This window comes from Camponotus vicinus, unplaced genomic scaffold (assembly GCF_025532165.1).
Source record: "Camponotus vicinus isolate PSW18456_S1 unplaced genomic scaffold, iyCamVici1.0 SCAF_1, whole genome shotgun sequence".
Lineage (NCBI taxonomy): Eukaryota > Metazoa > Arthropoda > Insecta > Hymenoptera > Formicidae > Camponotus > Camponotus vicinus.
Window position 1 is genome coordinate 2256795 of NW_028141945.1, and position 16410 is coordinate 2273204.

General features: G+C 27.7%; 1 protein-coding gene and 1 long non-coding RNA gene across 2 annotated transcripts in view; one reads left to right on the plus strand and one right to left on the minus strand.

The window, feature by feature from the left end:
- The window catches only part of LOC145967391 (A-type potassium channel modulatory protein KCNIP1), a 134770-nt gene that overhangs the window by 108011 nt on the left and 10349 nt on the right, over nucleotides 1-16410 (plus strand). Inside the window, exons 5-6 of the mRNA XM_083092242.1 lie at nucleotides 4758-4831; nucleotides 14327-14539. Coding sequence (XP_082948368.1) covers nucleotides 4758-4831; nucleotides 14327-14539 — 287 coding nt within the window. The remainder of the gene's footprint in view (nucleotides 1-4757; nucleotides 4832-14326; nucleotides 14540-16410) is intronic.
- LOC145959414 (uncharacterized) lies at nucleotides 9724-12764 on the minus strand. The gene is made up of 3 exons (XR_014435026.1): nucleotides 12629-12764; nucleotides 10509-10576; nucleotides 9724-9827 (listed from the first exon to the last, which is right to left on the minus strand). It is a non-coding gene; the product is annotated as an uncharacterized LOC145959414 (long non-coding RNA).

The following is a 16410-nucleotide window of genomic DNA, read 5'->3' on the forward strand; positions in this document are numbered from 1 at the left end:
TTTTAGTTCTTAAATTCTATTAAATTCTATTAAACAATTTCAAGTAATAAATAGTGGAAAATAATTTAGTAATATGAGCTATAAAGTCTTATAAAATTCGCAAAATTATAACGAATAAACCGAAAAGATTAACGTTCAAGATTTGTTGCATTTTTGTATTATAGATTTTGTGTGTATTATAGATTTTTTATAGCATAACCAAATATTTGGGTTAATAATGTGCCATGAAAAAGGGAAGCAGATGACCTTTTGGAGTATTGGCAAACCCAAAGTATCGATGAAGCATTTAAGGCTTCCTATCATCGACAAACTTTCCGCCGAAGGTCTCCCGCAGCTACAATACCTCGATATCATGATTTGTTTGTCGCTCGACGTAAAAGGCGGATCAATCGCGAATTTACGAGCAATCAAGTCCAAAATCCTTGAAAAAAATCTCTTGCACCGAATAGACAATGGCCCAAGTATACGTCTATTTTTAATGTCTACTATTTTACGATTTATAGCAAGTTATGTTCTTCTTTTCTGAGAAGCGTATTGGCTTTCTTTATGTCGACAGAGAGATAAATATGTCATCATTCAGCTAAAGCATTCCCAAGAGAATGTACGAAATATTGAAAATGTATCAAATGAAAACTTAAAACTGTTTCGTAATGCTAAATGTTTTGTAGAAAAAAGTATGCAAATAGATTGTGTAAAAGTATATTATTAAAATTAAATAAAAACTAAGAAAAAGAATGATTAATGTAAAAAATTAAAATACAAAATTAATTATGAATTCTTCGTGTTTACGGTGATCTTTGCTTTGCAAAAGAGAAATGGGGTATTTAATCTTAAATTGTAGGGAAAAAGAGTTTATAGAGATTTATTTACTGCGCATTGTGTTAATTAAGTACAAATCGAACGGTTGGGCAGGCAAGGACAATATAAAACAGCACACACATGACAATTAAATTAAAAGTTTTAATTAGAGAACCTTCGGGTTGAATATGAATGTGTGTGTATATGTGTACAAGTATACTGCTGTAGATAGTTTGTTTATGAAGGTTTTATAATTTTTTGCGTTTAGAATTAGAAAAATCAAAGTAATTTTGTATTGTATTGCGCATATAAGATTCATGAACAAATATTCCAATATTAAATCCGTCTCATTATAAAGATTATAACGCATTATTTATTTTTTTAATACACATTTATATAAAACTATAGAAATATTTTAATATATTATTATTAGTTATTTTTTAATTTGAAAATAGTATCTATAATTTTTCTTATATATTAATATAGAAAAATTTTAAAAGAACAAAGTTATTTATGTAAAACATTTTATTACAACTAATTGTAAATGTAAAAATTATATACCTATTTTTGTTGAATTTTATTTTTATTATTATTATAAAAAAACTTTTTCTTTTAATTTTATATTTGATTTTGTTAATATTAACCATGAATCTCTGAAATAAAATAATGTATAACAGAATAGAATAATATTTAGTAGTAATCTTTATTTGATCTTGTCAAGTGATATGAAAGTTTGTTATTTGTGGTGAGATCAAAATAGTGTTGAATAAACAAACAACGGGTCACGGACCTAGAGTAAGCAAGACAACGTAAACTAACCGGGAGTTTAAAAATATCTCTCATCCAAATCATGATAAAATTGTCCTCCAAAATAAATAAAAGCTTCCAAAAGCCAGATTAAATTATGGAGATAAGTTTTAATACATATTTAATATATTTAAAATCTATGCTACATATACTTTCTTAATTGTAACAAGTAATTTAAAATAATCGTAGATTTTTAAAAAAATTTTAATATTTTTCACGATAAATTTGTGATTCAAAAATGATGAAAATTTTATAGAAATATTTTTGCCATTTATTTTAATTTATTTGTATCCATATGATTAAAAAGAAATCATTTAAAAAACCATGAAAATTGTTATAATAAATATTCGATAGAATCTTCCTTAGCAATTGCGTCTTTTACCAGAAATAGATGTGTTTATACTTATCTAAAATCCCTCCGGCAAAACCCAGGAGAGTAGTAGAAACCTGCATGTGCAATTCAGCACATGAAATTTATACCTCCGATATCAAATACGTGGTCGACACAATAAAGGGACATTACAGAGATCTACCGCAACAGTCAAAAGTCGAACATGTAAAATATGATATCGTGATAAATCTCACTTCCCCAAGATAACAATTCGCAATTCATATTCGTTAGTTCATACAGAGACAGAGCAATTCGCCTGCTTCCGTTCCCAAGATGGGAGAGAGAACATCTCTTATCTACTTCAGATTTACGTAACTATGTACGTATCCTGAAATATGAATGCAAGCATTTACATATATATGCACAAAGAAATGTTCACGATATTGAAAATCGATTTGTTATATAAAATTTACTATCTCTTTTTCTCTATATATGTACATCAAATGAGAAAGAATTATAAAATTTAATTTGCATAATATTTATTAACATTTGTGTAGAATCAATTATAAATAATACTACATCAATTGCAACAAAAAATATAATTTTTTACAATTTTAAAAATAATATAGTCTTGTTATATATTTGGTACCACGTATTTTGTTTTTATGTTCTAAATATTTTCTCGATGAGACTTCCGGAGAATATTTAAAATGTCTTGTATATATTAGTTATAAAAATAGCCTCTATATTTTGCACTTAACTGTATAAGATATACATATATATCTTTATACAATGCAGGAATCTGTACATATATATGATTCAAGGTGTGAGATATGTGATCCCTCACCTAAAGATTGTAACTTCGCAATTCCCCGAGGACGATGTGATAGAACAACATTGTGCGCATGGATTATCACTGTGTGATTTAGGAGTGCAACGGGAAATCTTACTCAGTTTCTCAATAAAGGAATATACAGTATAAAAGGTCACATTTTTTTTATATAAGTCAGATTTGAAAAAATCAAATATATGTGAGATAGAGAGAAAGAAAGAGAGTAAGAGAAGGAGAGAAAAATATTTCTGTGGAATTTATTGCATCGTAGTATCTATCTTTAATATATACATTTCAAAGTATATTCTATACGCATACATATCGGTATTTATACTTGTAATATACTTTAGTAGTTGGACATTTTCAAGTGAAGAAAACTAATATTCGGATTTCGTATTGTTCCACAATTGAACATGTTTTCTACGAAGACGCAGTTCGCAAACGCTAGCGAACTTTGACGAGTTAATACACTTTATCCCAGCCTTTCGCGATAAACTCCCGAGTACAATATGTCTGAAGTATGATAGGAACTGCTACAAATTTTCAAGTGACTCACTTCGATAACTTTAGACTCAAGTTCTTAGACAAAAAGCAGGAATTTAATGCTTCCTACTGTGTTCTTCGAAAATCTACTTCTATCATAAGATAGCTTTTTTGTAGTAATTACTGTCTGCGTAGTAATGCATGTTGCTAATGCTATTTTATATTTCTTTATCATGAGGATTAATTATAACAAAAAAAGTCTTCTATTGGTGAATAAGAGAGCAATTTGTCATGCTCTTCTCTTTCTTGACATTAAAAAATTGTCATATTTAATATTATGTATAATAAATTTTTTGATGAATTAAATGTTGATCAATTCAATAATTTTTACTATTATAATCAAATTAAAAATCTTATTCAATCACAGACACACACACACACAATCTGTTTAATAAATTATAATTAAAATCTTAATATTTAAATTGATATTTTATGTGTAAGATAATGGTTATATAAAACAACAAATATTGGTTTTTAAATCCGCAAATAAGTATTTTTCGAAAACTGCTGCATATATGTTGTACATAGTGACGGCAATATATTGCTGCGTTAAAAAGTAGTATATCTTGTCCAATTCTTTCGTAAAACCTTTACATGATAAATCTTACCGGCGAACAGCGAAAGGTGCAACCGGCACAACATGAATATATATGGCGTGATAATTTCTGGCCTATATAAATCTTCGCTTTGGATTTGAAGCATTCGGGTTATCTCAACTGGAAGTTATTAACACACACCGATGGATATCCAGTTTACGAGCCATCCACAACAGATTCGACGGTTTTTGTGTAAATTTTCGTTCAAATTCATTTAATGTAATCTGTTAAGAAATTAAAGACTTTTTTTCAACGAAGTTTATATAATGCCAAAATGTATTCTAATTTCAAAGAAATCAAACAACAAAGTCGAATGGAAGAAATCAAATACTGCTCATTAAATATCTCTGGTGTAGTTTCTTTTCATGAAATATTTTCTTTTCTACATCTTACTTAAATAGCTCCAAATTTTAATTTGTATATTACCTTGCATATCAATAATATAATTGTAACTTGCATATTAATAATATAGTTTACAACTTGTATTAAAAAAACTTTAAAAAATGCTGGTTAGGTATTAAATAATATATACTTTTGTGTATGTGTGTATGTGTGGATGTGTGTGGAAATGTAGATTATCTTATTTAATTAATCTAGACATATTGTGTCAGTAAAAACTTTTTAAATATTATGCCAATTTTTTTACACAAAAATACATAGTAATATTTACGTTTTAGTAATTTTACACAAAATTAATACATGGTGATATTTAATATTAGTCTATTATAATCACAACTTTAATAAGAATAAAAAAATGAATAAAATTAAATAATAAGATATGTAAGCATATATAAAGAAATAATGAAAATATATATATTTGTATAAATATATATTTGTATTTCTTTTGTAGCCAATACAAGCCAGTATGCACATTACGTTTTTAATACTTTGGACCAGGATCACAGCGGGCTTCTCAGCTTTGAGGTAAGTTCCATTGCATATATAACATTTAATGATTTCCCAACTAAATTTAGATTATTGTATGGCACTGTATTGTACATAATGGCTTTTATACGATCACATGGTTTTGACGCAAAGTGATGTTTAATCCTCTTTTCTGCATAATTTACTTTTTTCTTTATCTTTTGAGATTGTTTGTGTTTAGCATATTACTTTGAAAGTTGTTGGCATGCATAAAATCACTATCAATTTTGTTCTCTATATTTAACTTTTCAGGTCAATCTAATGCAGATTAATATTACATAAGTGTACGTAACAAGCTAATATATTGCAATATACATTTCGTAAAATATATGCTATGAAAGTTGCAGAATAATATGATTTACGATTTCACAAACATTTAACTCTTTTTAAGATTTGCCTACTCAATATGGAATATGATTTAAGCATGATCGTTTACATAAAATGCACATCCCAATCTGTTTTTTTACCTGTATACTTTTTATATTTAATATTACTGATATATAAAAATAATTTTTTACCATTAATATTTCAAATATCTATGTATATAGATTGTAATTTTTAATATCTGAGGAATGTAGAAAAATAAGGAAAAATATCTTATCCAATATTTTATTTTGTACTTAAAGTTGTAATATTATCTGTAGAAAGTATTTAAATTATATAGCAACTGCTTAATCGCATTTTTCATTTATGCAGTCAATTTTAATTAGTGCACTAAATATGTAATTAAATAAAGTGACTGAAAATTAGCAATATAATTAACGCGTAACTCTATTATTGAATGCTATTAAGTTTAAATTGCCAAGTATAGAAAGTGTAAAATGTTCCAATTAATATTTCATATAATTTTGGGGTTTAAATAAAATATACACACACATATGTGTGTATGTACACACACACACACACACACACACACACACACAGATACATAATACAACATGAATCTCATGCGTTACAAAATTTATTTCTGCATTATTCAATATCTTCGTTTAATATCTCTTCAATAAACTATAAAATTCAATTATCGTGATTTCATTTTAGTTATTAATATTCGCATAAACAATTAAAAGTCTAATGCATGTTATATCCTAAGCAAACATATGCTTTGGGGACTAAGTTAATTAAATATAACATGACATTCAACATTGTGTATTTAATTAAATTTACTGAGTGACACTTCAATCATTCGCCACTACTCGATTCAAGTGTCAAAGTCAATTTGTGGGTGAACATGATACCGATCTGTCGAAGATATCAAAGTTCTGAAGAGTAATAAGATAGAAAGAAGAGCCAGAAGTCATAGCGAGATAATTATCAGATAATGCAGTTGTTTTTAGATTCACTAAAGTGGAATTGTATTTTGTATAATTAGCACTCTGTTCGTGCTTTGCAGAAAACTATTAAATTCAATGCAAACTTTTCTTTCGCACATGACAAGGTTCTCACATTAACCTGTGATATAACTAATATATAACTTGCGATATAATTAAACTATGCTTTAATTAAATTATTCTACTAGAGAATTTCTCTGTCTATGAGCGTTTTCCATAGAGCGATATGTGACAAACTTTCGATCTAGTTTTCATTAACATTCGGAGAACTATACATACAAATATATATCCATATAATCCAAAAGAGTTAAGACAAATATATTTAAGAGCTGAATTGTGTATGTTATCACATGCGCTTTAATTTTAGATTAATTTTCACGTAGACAATTTGGATTATATTACATAATATATTTATTATAGAATCTCAAAATAAGTTTTGTAAAAAAGCTTAAAAAAATATTTTTGATTTTTTCTTTTCGATATTTAGCAAAAATAGAATGTTCGATAATCTCGAAATTTTTCGAGTAAAAAGATGTCAGTTTCTTTATTTCCATATTATGTATGCGCACCATTTTCTATTGTTATCTAAGTTTTATTTGTACACTACTGATATATTGATATAGAAGATTTTTATCGCTTCTTCAATCGCATTATACGTTCGCTCTAAGATCTGTAAAAAAAGAGAAAGAAGGAAAAAGAGAGAATGCGCGCAGGACGAAGATTACCATTCCTCTTTTCGAGATAATACTTTACTCGAGTGCACTCGCTCTCAACGCATAGCCCAACAGGACTCCTCCATCTTCAAGGTTTCTTTGGTTTCCCTTTATTTTTCTTCTTTCTTTATCGCCTTCTTTAGGTGACGACGAGGAATCCGGTGATCACGAGGATTAATCGCATTATCGTTGAGAAGTATATGTGCAACATTTTTATCTTTACGTCTTATTGTAAGATGTGAAAATTCATTGCCTCAAATCCGTCAGTCCCGTTGAAATTGTCTCGATGCTTTTTCAAAATTTTAAATACAATTTTAATAATATTATTATAATTATTAGCATTTGTGTTATTTTATCTTATTATATGTTTATTAAATATTTACTTTTAAAATCTGTATAAATAACAATTAGATACAAAAATACTCCTCCAAAATTTTGCAATATGATATTTCTAAAATAAACGCATAATGTATAATAGACTAACAGCATCTATTATGAAACAACGCGAAAAAAAGATACAGCTGCTTCCTACAAACTTGAATATTTTATATTGTAGTGAGCACAGTTGCTCACTATGAAATTTCTTGCTTTCGCAGCAAACTGTCGCACAACTGGAGTTTCTCTGGTTTTTGCCGGAATTTGTTTCAATCGTTTGTACAACCAACATATTTAACAAGTTGAAATCAAAATTAAACTGCAGCGACAAAAATTGCTTAGTTGCAACGTTATATGTAACGTAGTATATAATGCGTTGCGCTATTAGATTTGTATTATTAAAAAATGCGTATACATTGTGTGTAGAGTATATGTATATATATGTGGCGAAATCTGCTTCAAGTGGAGAAGATAGAACGAGCATCACCGGAACTTTTAATTAACTGTGATATCGTTTCTCGCAAAGCTTTCTCTCTCTTTTTTAATACGACTCATTCTGCGGCGAGCTTTCCTTAGCCTTCCTATTTTCTGACGTTGCAACATTCTCCGCGGATATAGCGGCGCTTTAATCAGGTAGTCTTCATAAAATTTTAAAAACTAATTGCGATTCACGAATGTATTTACATATTCTGCAGAATAAGAAATATTTTTAGAAGTATTATTAATTTTAATGCAAAAATAATGTTTTATCATGATGTACTTTGCTTGCTAATGATATCGTATATCATAATAAATGATCAACAGTGAAAATATAATTTAAAGTGAAAGGATTGAAAGCTTTTTTCGTTAACTAATTATGTTAATGTTTTCATGAAGCATTTTCGCATTATATATTAATATGGAATATATATATATATATATATATATATATATATATATATATACATATGTATATACGCATAAAGCTAAATATAATATGATTCTTAAAAATAGATGCTCTTCTTCTGTAAGAAAGTTAATTAAAAAACTATTTATAATTAATCAAAAGCGAAAGATTTCATTAATTCGCACGTTGGTTAAAATAATTATCATCCTTTTAGTTGTGTGAAATCATTTGCATGCTTTCTGATTACATGTGGATTTGTGCCAAGCAGTTGGAAAGCATTTTCGTGTAAAATGTTTGGTTGTCCGTCAAACACAATTCCATTTAAATTCATTAATATGAGAATTGAAAAATGTGAATGTGTGAAACATATTCGCAGATTATTTTTTTAATTTGTTATTTAAAAATTTAATTAAACATTGATTTTTAATGGTACAGAATAATATAATTGTTACAGAGAAAATTTCTATATTTTATTCAACATAGAGAAGCATATCACATGACAAGCACGTGAAACATGATATAGTTCTTATTCATTGATCATCAATTTAATTATCTGCTAATGAGAAGCTTACGTTTATGACATAATTCACGTAAATGAAAAGCAATCAACGAATGATTTTATTATTTTTACGAGTCGATTTATTTAAACATACGATAGTATATGTTATGTCAAACACATCCGACGTAGCAAAACATTATCATATGTTTTAGAAATAAGTATTTTTATTTTTAAACAAAATTGAAAAAAATTATTTACTTGTTAATTTATAATAAGTTTTTTTATTGAAATACAAATGTTTTTACAATATTTATTCTTTTAATTGGCCTAATTCCTCAGCATATTTCCAATGGTAATGTTCGATGTCTATAAATAGCAAAAGTAAATCTTCGTTGTTAGTTAAACATCATCCAATTAGAAGTTTATTCTCGTAGCATAAAATTTGTTGATTTTAAAACTGTGTAGAAATGTGATTGTAGTAGTGATTCATTATCTCGTTTTTAGGAGAATAAAGTCTTGTCTCAATAAAGATCGTAAATTTTAAAGATGCTGTTACAAATTATATGATATCCACACACACACAAATATTTTAATTATATCTATTAAATTTCTATGTTCTATGAAAGTGTTTATTGATATTTATGTCAATGCAAAAGTTAGCCATATATAATATGTTATATATTCAAATAATTTAATTATTTAGATGATGCTAAATATTGCGATTTCATAATATTTTCTAGCATAAAAATATATATGAAAAATAATAATAAAGAATTTAAATAAATATATTGCTAACTGAAATATTTGAGTAATAAATCGAAACAATTTTATTATTTTGCAATTCAAATAATTTTGTTATCTTTTTTTATTATTCTCTTAGCAGTTAGTCTCATTATAAATATGCTGATCTTTAGCAGATTTGATAAAAAATTAATCAAATTTTTATTTTATATTTTATATATTTTATACAATTTTTATTTTACAAATTCTATAAAAAAACAAACAATATAATATAATCTTCAAAATCTTGAAGATGTAAATTCTGAGAAACAACATTATAGATTTTAAAAGTTAAATAAATATGTATTTGTATAATAACCATTGCAAGATTGAACTCGTTCATTGCATAATCCCCGAATAATTGAGTTGAGTTCTGCTCCCATTTCCTTATTCTCAATATAATCACGATGACCTGGATCAATAATCGATATTTATTGGAATGTTTCACTGTTTACTATTAAGACTGGCCAATCAAATATAAATGCGCATGTATATTTGTAAACTTCGATTTTCTACAATGATATTGTAATAGATATAGCCATGCTCTAAACATATTATCTTTGTGCTCTTACAAAAGTTGATATATGACATTCAGCTAATACTATATATCATAAAAAATTGTAATAGGAAAAAAATAACACGCATTATTTTCGATAATCGCCTACTATTATGTATAACTTATTACAGTTATAATATTTAAGAAATAATTAAATTAAAATAGATTTATATAATATTTATATTAATATTAAAAAAAATATATATATTAAAGAAATGTACAAATATGTATGCGTATATGTATATGTATATATATATATATATATATATATATATATATATATATATATATATTAAAGAGAAATATAAATATGTATATATGCATTTATGTTTCTGTGAGAAAATATAAAGAATGAAATTATAAGTTTCGAAGTTTAGAAGAAAATAAAGATTAAATATGTGCAAGAATTTTTCTCGAGAAATGAAAAAAGTTACACGATAAATGTGTAAACATACAAAGCGGCACAAGACATGAAACTGTGGATTTTGTAAGTAAGATTAAGTGACGTCAAGTATGATCTATATGAAGGATCCAGACCTTCTAGGAGAATTTATACAGCATTTGGCAATTTCCAACTTCCCTTTAACTGCGTCATTTTTCAGTATCTGAAAACAATACTTCATATTTCATAACTCAATTTCACTGTTTATCAAAAAAGAGAAAAATACGTATTTACTAGCAATAACAATTTTTTAAAATTACATGTTAACGATAAAAATTCTTATAGAAAATATTATAGAAAATATTTTATTTTTATCTTTGAACAATATATTTCGTGCATTACTAAGGTTATTGTAATTTTATATCTTAATCATAAGAAAAAATTGAAATTTATAAAAATTTATTTTACTTAAAACATTTCTTATTTCAATTTCAATATATTGAATATATTATTATAAAATATGTTATTAATTTTCTCATAATATATGTTAAATACAAAATTTAAATTTGTTATGTATTATTAATTATATTATTATAATATCAAGATATTATTAATTTTCTTATATCTCTCAAATAAACTTTTTAAATTTTTTAATTAGATCATACATTTATTAATACATTATAATACTGTTATTATTTAGGAATTTGTCATACTTAATGCATGATTAAAAAGACTATTATTATTATACTATTTTCCAATATTATTTTAAATTTTAAGTTACTTTATTTAAAACATCATTTAAAATAATGTTTTAAAGCAAGTTTTCTTGGTTCCTTTTTTACGTTTGATGTTCTTCTTCTTAATAATGCTACGATATATTTCTCTTTCTCTTTCTCTTTCTCTTTCTCTTTCTCTTTCTCTTTCTCTTTCCCTTTCTCTTTCTCTTTCTCTTTCTCTTTCTCTTTCTCTTTCTCTTTCTCTCTCTCTCTCTCTCTCTCTCTCTCTCTCTCTCTCTCTCTCTCAGAACGTACTGTTATTATATAAAATTATCTTGAAATATATTTTTTGCTATTTTGTAATCTTTATATATTTTACATATTTTATTTTTAATCTTTATGTATAATTTCTATCTTTCTTCTATCTTTTCATGTTTTTTATCTTATTTTTATATTCTATCTCAGCTGCAAACTCAATTACCTTTAGTAATTTAGTGTCTACCACCATTTTGTTCCCTCATCTCTGACTTTATTTTATTCTTCCTGGTCGCTTAATACAATTTGCTAGGTCAACAGCTTTAGTGGACGCGCTTTTAAACTCAGAAACACCATTAACCGACCAAGGACAGTATCATTTTACAACTTATTTATAATAAAAAGAGTGATTAAATGTCTGAAATGTGTACCGAGAAATTTGAGATCTACACTCTATCTTTTCTAAGCATTTGATTGATTATTAAGTAAATAAATTGTAGAGAATTGAAGATGAAGAAATTGAAGTATGAATGAAGAATGCACGTGACGCGCAAAGTATTAAAGAAATTTTGCGGTTAATAAAATATTATTATTAGTAACAATTATATATTTTAATATATTTATGTGATACAAAAGTAAAATACTTTCAAAAATCCTTATTCAACTTTATACTAAACGATCATGAAGGAATAACATCATAGCAAATATGAAAAGTTTGGACGATATTAGAAATACAAAGATTAATGAAAAGAAAAAATAGGAGACATACACATATATATGATACTTATCTTTCTTTAAAATTTTTGTTTTTACTAAGTCATACATTATACATGATGCACTTTTTTCCCTGTAATTTACATTAATATTACATTAAATTATTATTTGATATTTTCTTGGTTAGAAGATATGTATTAAATTCTCCAATTTCAATATTTTCCAATTTACCCAAATATATAATTTCATCGAAATTATGTTGCATTTTATTGGAATTAAATCATATCAAATGCAATTAGCAAAATGACTTCTCCCATAAATAATCTATTCGGAAGAATTTTGAGAGAATACTACAACGAGTGAAATGATAAATGGAATAATATTATTTTATAATTTTTTATGATACTTTGATATGATAAATTGGTATTTTTATCGTGAGATTAATTAAAATTTAAAAAAAATACACAAATACACTTAAATGTGATGAAATAAAGAGGTGCAGATATTTATTCAATCCATATATATTTTATTCAATCTATGTAAGGACTTAAATTATATTGACGAGTGGACTTAAATTATTCCTTTCTTACGTTTGACGTTCTTCTAGTCTATCCTCGAATGTTTATGTTTCCGATTACTTGCGAAAGGGTCGACTTCGAGGACGAGCTGACGTGTCGAATGTTAGTTGTTGGCGAGTCGCGAGAAATGTAACACACATAAAAGACGACGAGCACGATCAGAGAGACGATTACGCGTTGCGAGACTTATCGATTCATCCGCGATCTGTATTCTGTTCCTCAAATATATATTAATTCATAGAATAATTCTTTATTTCATTTTATTTTATTCTTAACACCACATCCATTCCTCTTTTTATTTGCTATTTATCTGCTTCAGATAATTATAAAATCCAACGAATTAATTGTACATTACGGACAAAAGTGTAAATGCGTTAGGCTCGCTATTATGTCTTATCATAGGTTATAAAAATCATTCTAATATTTGTATAAACAGTGCATTTTTCATTTTATAATGAATTTGAATATATGTAGCATAATATGAAATCATACTGTGACTCTATTTTATTTTATAGTCATCGTATTTGAAATTCTAGACAAATTTTCAATAGTAATCGTTATTCAAGAAATGAATACGAACATATCTCCAATTTTATTACTTGGAGTCTATTTAAATGTTTAATATATATCTATATCTCGTGCGATACACAAACTTCTCGCATAGGGTTTCACGCTTATATGCGTACATATTAATATGTGGCCGGATTTCTACGTCGTAACTTAGCTGACTGATAGCATAATTTATCTCTTACGAGGCAACGCGTTACACGTTGTCGTCATTATTTGCTTAATCACCATACACGATTAAATTTAACGCCCTTCTGTGTCTAAATTGCTTTTGTGCGAGCGACCTATTTCTCTGAAAGCACTGTTTTTTATTGCGATGCCATTTTTTCCATGAACAAGATTTACATTGTCGCGATGTTAATATAAATACAAGAATGTGTTCAATAATCAAATTAACGCCTTTATGTTTTTTTTTTAATTTTATGTTTTACATACAATTCACAAAATAAGTATATATTTTTATTGCAACTTTGATTTTTTTTTAATAATAATATTTTAAAACTTTATCAGAAATGTATTTGTATTCTGTACAGAAATATCGTTGATTGTTTTGCGTAAATTATTCATCTAATTTAAAAAATTCTATTTTGATAGAAAAAGATAAAAATAATTTTTCGATATACTTTTATTAACATCTAATACACAATTCACCAGTAATTTCAAATCAAAAGGAGTATGGGATATAACAATAGTAATAGTACACGTAACGATAAATGCGTGAAACAATCACATCTTCAGATCTTACCTAACATAACTTAGTAAGTTACGAATATACTAACCCACACGACCACAAATCTCGTACGGTATGTGCTCAAATTTGTACATTTCTAAGTTCGACGCTGCACCATAATTTAGCCAACGAACTTTACTGCCTGATATATCGTTTGCTATCAGTATTATTCGCTCAATTAACACACGCAATTAAATGCAGTTCCAAGCTTTTTCGCACATAAAATATAACAGAAACACGGCGAAACAAAAGGACTCTAAAAATAAAAGTATATTTGCTGCGTTTAGGCAGTAGACAATATAAATAGACAATATAACGCAGAAAATATCTTACAGAATACGAACACGCAATGTGAAAAATGTTCTACGGCAACGTTTATATTGTTATGATCAATAGTGATTTTTATGTTCCAGGATTTTGTTACAGGTTTGAGTATATTGTCCCGTGGTTCGATAGATGAAAAACTTCGTTGGACATTTTCACTTTACGATATCAACGGGGATGGCTGCATTACAAGGGAAGAAATGACAGACATTGTAACTGCCGTGTATGAGCTGATGGGAAAGTTTTCTGATCCTAATTTGGATCACGAAGGTGTACGCCAAAAAGTGGATCGTATGTTTCAGGTAAGAAAGTAAAAACAAATCTTTAAATCGCGCTTTCGTATGCAAAAGAAAGTTTTTTTAATTCCTCGCTTAGTATGTAATATATCACGAGTAATTAGCAAAATCTTATCTTGTCTAGAATTAATTTGACTTAAAAATAAGATCTTAAGATTAACTTTTAATTATAATCTATTTTATCTAGATAATTGATTAAATAAAAGACTCGATCGTGAAAAGTAATCGAGTGAAAAGAATTTATTCGGAGCATGGAGTAAGCGAAACATTTAATGAATGAGTTTTGTATCTCGTGCGATAGCTGTCAATAATTCGTTCACTTCAATGAAAGAAAACGAGCGTCTGCAGAAAGTGTATCAGCAAGACAGGAACAAGCCTTTCTTTTTAGAACTTGTCACATTGTTAGCTGCGGATGACAATGCCCGCAATGCACTCGTTCTCTTCACCTATCTCCATCGCTACAGGCGAAAAAAGGAGCAACCCATTTTACAGAGACAATTTGCGCAGATGACATGTCTTCTATCTGCCCGATACAAGCCACACGCTTCGTCAATCCTATGACGAATGAAGTTCAAAGAGCATTTTTAGAACGTGATATTGTGTTGAAAATCGATTTTCGCGTAAAAGAAACTATTAAAATGGCTGTTTCGTATACAATACCTATATGGTAACATTCAGGATAAACATTATCCAGTTAAAATTAAACAAATAGATTGGTACTTAAATAGATTATGAAGAACATAATTCTCATTTCATTTATATTTTATCTATATTAAAATTTAAAAAAATGCAGAATTAGACTTTGATTTAGTGAAAATAAAACTTCAGAAATACAAAATGAAAACACATAAGTAAATTAAACTAATCTCACTTATCACATGCAATTAACAAATGCTCTTTTGCATAATCGGCATCAATTATACTATCAATTCAATTATACTATCGGAAAAGACGAAGTTTTAGGTCGGAAGCTTGTTTCGTAATCTATTACCGGTGGGCACGTTAAGCTGCCACGATTCTAGATTCTCATATTCGATTCTGTGTAGCCACAGTTAGATACGTTGATGTGCTTCCTACGCTCTCGCTGACGTTGAAAGGAACGCAAATTCAACGGCAAAGACGACGCGACCAGAAAGGGTAAACGCCTTGTTTAGGGCTGCTGCTTTTGAGGCGTACACACCGATACACGTGTGCACATCGTGGTCGCATGTGCGGCGGTCGCGAGAGTATAAGAGAGATAGGATTAGTACAACACGCGGAGTTCTAACTCGGAGAACCACAGTGTATGCGCACACCTTACGTTCACATGTATATGTACGGATAGTTTAAATTCTAATTGCTTGTGGTTTCAGTTCCTCAAAGGCCTCTCACGAGCTTTTCTCAAGGAACTACGTTAACTTCTCAATCTAACTTGCAGCCTCCGTGTGCTGACACACATTATATAATAAACATGACATTTAGATTTTAATTACTCTCCTGGCAAAAATCATTAATCTTTTTGTTTGAAATATAGCAGGGCACCATTAGAATGAATATAAAAAAAGTTTGTGTTTAATCTGTGTAATTAATGATTATAAACAAAGAGGTCATGAGATTTTCATTTAAATAAACTTCAAAGTTGTACAAGAAAAGATCTATCATTACTTTATTTAATTGTAATATTAGAAAATCGAAGGAGATATTACATGGTCTAATTAAAATTTTACTAAATCAATGTATCAATCTATCGTTATCGAAGTCCACGAAATGATTCGATAATAGTAAGACCACTCAACATCGCTTGCCATCCAATTAAATGTTATTCCTGAGCACCTGCCGATATTCTATAGTCAAGTCCTTTGATCTACCTGATATAATTCGTTAGTCAGTTTGCAATC